The sequence below is a fragment of the Barbus barbus genome (genome assembly GCF_936440315.1).
Source record: "Barbus barbus genome assembly, chromosome: 26".
Classification (NCBI taxonomy): Eukaryota; Metazoa; Chordata; class Actinopteri; order Cypriniformes; family Cyprinidae; genus Barbus; species Barbus barbus.
Genome location: NC_136754.1, coordinates 13,175,223 through 13,183,652, shown reverse-complemented (window position 1 = coordinate 13,183,652; position 8,430 = coordinate 13,175,223). Strand labels below are relative to the sequence as shown.

Sequence of the window (8,430 nt, the reverse complement as noted above, 5' to 3'; positions counted from 1 at the left end):
CAACAGGGAAAAACATTGCTAAATGCCACTAATAAATGACAACTAACCAAATAACTGTGCAGTAGTTAGGGCAGCAAAACAAATAGACTTCCTTTTTAAATGTTTATATAATACTTTTTATATCTTTTGTTGTTGATATCAAATGCTATGTGTCCAATCAAACTACAGTATTTTGGTGCAGACACACCTTTCACTTTGTAATATAGCTAATGCTAATATAATATTTGGCCCAGTGTTTGCTCCATGTGTGAGGCTAGTGAATCATACTCCTGCTGTTGTTTATACATTTAAAATATCAAATTTTCTGTCAATTTTTTTTTTTGTGTTAATAATTTGCATGTTATTGAGCCTATGCTGTCTGATCTGATCTGAAAATGTCTGATTTTAAGAACATTTTGTTCTAAACAGTTAGTTCCGGTCAAATCTCATTGGTTGAGGGGCATTCTGAGAGTGCTCATATAACATTCCAGAGCAATGGGCCATTCCTGCAGGCATTTTGCGAGTATGTGTCAACAACTGACTTTAAAATGAGTGAGTCATTGACTCATTTACTCAACCAATTCATTCAGGAGTAGGATTAGCTTACTTACTGTTTATGTAATAGTGTTATATAAGAGTAGTATTCTAGTACTCTATTTTGTATTTGAATCATTGAATCATTTACTTAACCGATTTGTGGTTCATTCAGTAACGCCAGTATAGTGTGTTTTTCGGAGACGTAAAAAAGTTAATTCGCTTTTGAAAATGTCATCGCTAATATAGTAAAACATGATGAAAACCAACTTGAGAGGACATTTGAAGCAGTCCCCACTCCCAAAGGCTCATAAATCTCAACTCATGATTAATTTTAAATCTACTGATTGGCCTGTGAGTTTTAAGTGTAGTCGTAATGTTACAATTAGGGATTGTCAAACATCTTTATTTCCATATAAAATATTATATCTATGAAATGTCTTAATATATACAATATATCGAATAGCAGTTTTGCTAATCGCACAGGTTTGCAGCTCGTGCTTGGAGCAACAGATGCCATGCTGTGGAATAAAGCCCTTCAGAGCGGGGGAGGGTGGAGGAGTAGTGTGGCAAACTCCACTCACAGAGAGAGCTGCTCACACTGCTTGTGTATCCACTCATGGAGAGACTTTCGGTCCTCATTGTTTTTGATAACTATCAGAGAAACCCGAGGCTCACGACTTTATGATTTTCACCATGCGCAAAACATGCCGTAAAACCTGCTTAGGGCTCATCTGACAAAGTTGGCTGGCTGTCCTGGGACGGAACAGATTAAAGGGGATAGTACATGGATATTTCTCAGTTGCTGGTCAATCTCGGCTGTTAGAGCATAAAATTGACCACTAGTTAAGCTGTTAATCGTGGAGAAACGAAAAGAAAACCGAGGAAGTGGGTATGCCACCCAAGAAAAAGGTAAAACGTCTTGTGTGTTAGTGCGTTTGTGTTTGTGAGGGAGTGATGATGAGGTAGACATGAGAGTGCCATTCGAGGAGAGTGCCATCTGTTGCTTTCAAATGTAATCCATGTGAGCTTGAGCTGCTATGCATCATTGCTTTTATGTATCTTAGACAATACACTGTGTGTGCACCAGTACTGGAGTAAAGAGTGCTCTGCCTATGCTGGATGTTTTCTATGTCAAAAGTAAAATTGTCCTGAAGTGTAACCTCCATGTGACAGGTTGCACAATCATTGCGATGCTGAAAGTGATGGAATTGTGCTGAGCAGTGTTATGAACATAATCCTTTTCCAATTGTCAGGATTTCTAAACTCAGCTGTTTCTCAAATGATCTCTAAATATAGAACAGGTGTGGGGTTTGTGTTTTGTTTAGTTTTTTCCCTAGTTTATATTTTTTGGGAAAGTACCCGGACTAGTTTACTAGATACTTAGAATAAAAAAAAATATGACCTGTGTCAAAGGGGCATTAAACTAGTCCCTTCTTGCTTATATATTTTGTTCGCCATGGCTTCCAATAGAAATATCTAAACATCTTTAAATAACGTTTTAAAATTCAAATTGTATAAAATAAAAAATTGTTTTCAGAGTTTATTTTCATACCCCAGTTGGCATTTTCAGAGTTCATGTTAAATCAAGTTTCTTTTTCATACCGTAGTTGGCATTTTCAGAGTTCATGTTAAATCAAGTTTCTTTTTCATACCGTAGTTGGCATTTTCAAAGTTCGTGTTAAATTAAATTTATTTAAAAAAAAAGAAAACTCAAACAATCAAACAAAGGGGGGGCATGAGAAAAATAAACTTTAAAAATTAAAGATTTTTTTTTTCAGAAACCAGTTCCTAATGTATAATTTAATGTTGCTTGTCATCTGGTTTAGATATTTTTACTAGAACAAAATACTGATTAGAAAAATTTAAAAGCAGTAACTTTTGTCTGCTGGGAAAATCCCCCCAAAAAAATAGTTTCAAAGTCCTTGTTTTGTAGCTGCAGTTCGTTGAGGACGTGTGAAACTCTAGTCTCTATCTGCAGTGTTGTCCATTGGACAGGACGAGTTTGCATTTGTCTCTTTCTCTCCAAATCCTGGATTGACGCATGCCATCTTAATCTCCTTACAGAGAAGCAATCATGCCCAGGAGGCAACAGCGAGAAAAAGAGACGTAATGTTCACGAGTGTCTCTCCCATAGGCCTCATATTGTGTTTTGTTTCAGTACAAAACAGGCCGGATCTCTACCTTTCTATACATTGCCTTAACTGGCACAATGTTTTGTTGATATAAAAATACAGGTTGACATTGTGATTGTTGGTGATATACAGTGTATTTTTATGGGAAAACACTAAAAGCATCTCTAAACTAAACTCTCTAAACTAAATCTAAACTGATCATTGTGATAAACACTCCTTATCAGTGTTTATTGTGTTATGATATCTGATATTTAACGTGGAGATGTACCACTTCTACTATTACAGAATTATAAAATTAATCAGAAATAGTTCAGTCTACTGTATTGGATGTGTATCTATCTGTTTCAAGATGATAGCCTTATTTACTAACAAATTACAAGTATAAATTGTAAAAAATCTATACAGTCATTACTTTATATTGTTCAAACAGTAACATTTGGCAGAGTCTAGAATACAGAGCAGTTGAATACCTGGGCGACCTGCCAGAGCTCATTTAGCATCAGTCAGGAAATCTTAATCTTAGTTTTAATTAGATTAGGAGGCAGTTTCAAATAAGAAAGTGTGCTGCTCCACCATCTACAAATTGTCTTTTGTTTTGTCCACTCAGAGCTCAGGAAAACATCCCGGCCTCTCAGAAAATCAGTATATATTCTCCTTCACCCATGCATTCACCTGAGACCAAACTAAACATAGCCCCGAATCTACTTAATTGACTAAAATCTCAAATTTTGTATTCAACTTTATATAAGCATGTTACTGTCTGATGTCATTTTTCAGGGAGAAAAACATTTTGACAAAATTTCCGGCTCCTGCTGTACCCCCAGTGTTGAAGTGAAAGGTGCTGACTCACTAAATGGATCTGACCCAAATCTCATGACATGTTCTGTGGTGCGGTAGCAGGAGTCACACAGGTTGCAGTAGGTGGATGTTGGAGTACAGCCCAGAACTCAAACCATTATAGCACTGAACTAAAAAATCCACTAGTGTGATATTGTGATGTACTTACGTCTATTAATCACAATCTTTTAACTGTCCTAATAATTTTTAGAAACGTACACAATACATTGGGTTGTTTTTTATGAAAAATCTAATAATTTTAATACAGTACGTTGTAGTTGGTAAATGGGAAATCTAGATTTTAAGTCATTTACTGCATAGCCAGCACATTTCCTTTTCTTGAGTTTCCATAGCAACGGCTGTTCTCGCCTCCATCCCTTACAGCTTTCAATGCAGACACAAACACACATAGTTCTCTATTGTATTGATGACGACTGATAAAATCTTGTTTCCTCATTTGTATTTCGTAATGTCATCAATCTGAATTACTCTTATAGTAATAACATTTTATTTTAAACAATGGGCACCTTAGAAAATACAAAGTTTCTAAATCGATATAATAATTAAAATTACCCAGACTGGCCCTGTGAAAAACAAATTATGGAACTTTTTGGCAGATACAGGTGTTCCTGGTGTAAACCGAGTACTGATTCCACTGTAACAATGTCATACTGCAGCAGAGTGATTGTATAGGTATGTTTTGCTGTAGGACCTGGAAAACTTGCAACATTGCAGACACTTCTTAAATATATTGTCCATCCGTCTGTACATGAGCTGAGCCATGGGTGATGTAGCAGGACAATGAATCAAAACAGAATCAGGTCCATGTCTGAACTGCTCAAAAGAATCAAAATGAATGCTTTGGAGTGGCCTAGTAAGAATCCAGACTTGAATCCAATGATGATATGGAAGGATCTGATGAGTATAGTTCATGCTGTTGAATTTGTATGGAAGCTCATTTTTGCCACAGGATGGAAAATAAAAAAGGTAATTGCAACTTTTTATCACACAATTCATACTTTTTTACTTTTAAGTTTGGGTAATTGTTTTCACTGCAACAGCAAAATTAAATAATGATTTGTGCAATTTTGTTACATTTTGATTTATTTGTTTATTTGCAACTAGTTCCCCAAAGATGAATATCATGAAATACATTTTCACACCTCTGTAGGTCAGGTTTGTCATTCAGGGGATTCAAGTCTGATAGCTGACGCTCACTTTGTAGTTTGTTAATTGGGTTTTCACTTGTAAGGCAATCACCGACTCATTGGTAACATAGCTATGAAGATGAAAGAACACTGAAGTCCAGTGTGTGGTTTAAACAAAAACAGGTGCTACATATGATTTATCTGCAGAGCTGGGTAGTAACTGATTACATCTAATCTGGATTACGTAATCAGATTCCAAAAATGAAGTACTTGTAATTAGATTAAATTACATTTTAAAATACTCAGAATCAGACTACAGTTACTTTTTTTTACTGATTACATGATTACATATTATTCAATAGTAATAAGTTATTCATAATTCATTAATTCTCCCTAATGCTGCTTTTTTTTTTTTTAGTCTTTTAAATTTTCCTTTTTAAAATAGCCCACTGCTTATTTACAGTCAGAAAATCTTCTAGTTTTGCAGACATTCACAAAAAGACCAGTCACTAATCAGGTGGATATCATTTCACAGAAATTTGACCACTGGTTTTACAAAAATCATTTCAGTTTTAAGAATTGTTTTCTTAGCATTTCAACATTACATCGACTACTGATGAACATGCAGAGGGTTATTTAATCATGCATTACTTTGTCTTTGGAAGGCTTTTGTCTTTTTAAACACATTAAAATGCACAAAAGGATTCCCAAACGTTTTTGTCAGCCGAACCTCTTTCGCGTAATATATTTATTTTAAGTACCCCTGAGATTTTTAAATAAATATTTTAAAAATTAAGTGTAACATTTGCATGTTCACAGTTCTCAGATGTTGGTTAATGGTCACATGACATGCAGGTAAACAAATAAAATATAAAAAATTTTAGTTAATGTTTTATTTTGATTGATGTTATTTTAAAATTATTTATTTTCATTTTTTTTTTTATGATTGAATTAATTATTTGCTTTTTATTAAACTCACAAACTCCCTGGAGTTCCTTTACGAAGCCCAGTTTGGGAAACCTTGACATAACCTTGACATGAAGATTAATTCACTTCATGTTATCAGTAAAAACAAATGGAATTTATTGGCTTTTTCTTGGCATTTTTATATTGAAATGGTACAAGATTATCCTTTTTAAATAAATAGGCCAAAAGTAATCAAATTTTGTCATTTTAGTCATTTAGAAATGTAGTACCTAAATTGCATAATGTAATGGATTATGTTACTAACTACAATTTTTCTCATGTAATTTGAAATCAGTAATGATTACAAAAAGTAATCTACCCCGATCTGTTTATCTGTGGTTGCCTTTGTTCAATTTTTGCATGATCGCACCAAACCTTTAACAATGACTAGGAAACATTGGGAAGAGACGGTCAGATCATTGACTCAAAAACATCAGCTACTCCCTTTGAATACTGTGGATAGGCTTCACTCGTCAATACATCTAAGAATGAGAATATAAATGATCCCCACTAAACTCAGTGGTTGGAAAAGCATCTTGGTGAGCGTGGCATTGGTTAATAATTCAGGAGCGTTTTGTACTGCTCTCTCCGTGACATTGACTTGCAGGAGAGGCGGCACTGAGTGAACAGATGTCTATGGCAGACATGAGTAAACAAAAGCTAGCACCTCTACATGGCTGTGCCTATGGGAAAAGCCCACTCTGTTCCCCACCCTCCAATTATGCCGGTCTCCTCTAATTCCTCATTTTATTCCTTTCTTTTCTCAATCTCGTTTCACCACCTTCTCTGCTAATTAGCCTCATTTCTTTCAACGCAAACTATGTTATGTTTGCTGCATGCCCTTGAGTCAGTTTATCCAATGGGTCCTGCGTTAAGACTGTTTATTTTAAACACTTGTGAGCACAATATTTATTAATAATAACATTCAAGCTCACATTGATATTCTTGACAGACTTTATGAAACATTTATAGCATTTACAACTTTAATTACAGTTTTGCTTTGATGTGATGATGAAGTTCAGACTGGGTCTTGCTGGTTTGGTGCTGTTTACCAGCAAAAACTAATTGGGTAACCAGCACTTTAGAATCCAAAACACAACATATGCATGAGACCAGTAGTGCTGGTCTTGTTAGCAAGGTTATCAGCCTTATATTAAGGTCAGTGTGATGTTTTCAGACTGCGTGCCACCAGTGTCTCTCGAGGGGCTTGTCACGGTGCCATTCCTGTCAGCGTGTTAGTGTGCATGTGAGCATGCGTAGGTGTGCCTTTGGGAAAAAGTGTGCTTGGGTGTATTTCAGTCATCATGACTTTCGCACGACATTGTGAAATTTGGAATCTTAAACTAGAAATGGATTGAATTTTAGAAATGAGAGTAACTAAAATGTGATTTGATAACTAAAATGCATATGTAGTGAGATTAGTTAGACTGAGTATTGAAAAAAAGCAATATACACACCAGTAGAGTTGAATTTTCTGGAATCAATTCTTTTATAATCAGTATTTTTAGTTTTCTAGTAAAATATCTGTATTTCCATCTAATATTAAAATACATTTACATGAGAAACATAATTGTGTGATGTATTAAGATCTGTTTTGGAGTATATATCTTTGTTTACTTTTCTTACACATTTAGCATGTTTTTTCATGTTTTAAGAATGAACCTCACCACATTTTGTTATTTTTTTGGTTAAAACAAGAAAAAATATGTTTATGATGTAAGCAAAATTAATATGTTTAATAGAATTATTTTGAGTCTACAACATTTTCTACAACTTTTGCTTTAAGAAAATACTGAATATAAAAAATGAAGACTACAAGAAGCAGAAATTTTGCAAAAATAAAAACAAAATAAATGTATTATTATTATTATTATTTGCAATGGAAGGGAATGGTAAGAATGTTAAGTTACCATGTAAGATACAGTGTAATATCTGATATCAAATCCTTCAGCAGGTCATATAGAAGATTTAATATCATCACTTCTTTTCACGGCACTGGGTTAAAATATTATGGACACTGTGTTGTTGAATTTTTTTAAATGCAGTCTTTGTTTTGTGGTAGCACTTTGTCATAGATTAGTGTTGAAAAATGATAGGGAGTGTTGTGCTCAAATTAATTTACAAGCTCAATTTAACTGAGCGAAATGGTTTTACTTTGAGTTCTTATTGCCTGACATTACTAAGAAATTCTCTGCATGACTTTGAACACTGCCCTTTGTGAGGAGTTGTTTATAAAATTTGATGAAGGAGCCCTGAAGGAGAAAGGATCATTTGCGACTTTGATGACACTGTCATTATATAGTGGAGTGATCGCTACTGAAAACGACACATCAATGCATATGCCTCATTTGATGATTTTATGATCTCATAATGATGTTGTCTTTGTACCTGCTTAGGATTGCCTCTGTTTTTATATTTTTTTATTATTATTTTTAATTTTAAAGGCAAAGGCAGCACAGTTTCAGCTTAATCATCTCAACACTGTTATATTTGATGATATGTGCACAGTCAAGTGCTTGTTGCTACCGAGTCAGAATGGACAGAAATGTCTTGTGAAAGAGAACGAATCTATAGGTGTTATAATAATGCTGATTCTTACTCGTGTTTGTAAAGGGTTCGGCGGACCGTCAAGACTCAGGGGCCACTGAGGAGAAGGAGAAGAATGCCCAAGTCCAGCTGGAGAAAGCCAAGGTAGATTGCAACTCTATAATTCTCTCAGCTGCCCTTTCCTGCTAACAGTGACGTTGGCCACAAAGACCAAAATATATCACAGCTTTAGATGTGCTCATAAATTTTACACGGCTCTTTTTCCTCTGTCAAAGTAGTAAGGT

General features: G+C 34.8%; 1 protein-coding gene across 1 annotated transcript in view; it reads left to right on the top strand.

Moving 5' to 3' along the window:
* The first annotated feature begins 1,053 nt into the window (after nt 1-1,053).
* cacnb2b (calcium channel, voltage-dependent, beta 2b) overlaps nt 1,054-8,430 on the top strand; it is a 26,739-nt gene continuing 19,362 nt past the window's right edge. The window contains exons 1-2 of the mRNA XM_079379815.1: nt 1,054-1,425; nt 8,213-8,290. Of these exons, the coding sequence (XP_079235941.1) occupies nt 1,408-1,425; nt 8,213-8,290 (96 nt within the window). The 5' untranslated portion in view covers nt 1,054-1,407. The remainder of the gene's footprint in view (nt 1,426-8,212; nt 8,291-8,430) is intronic.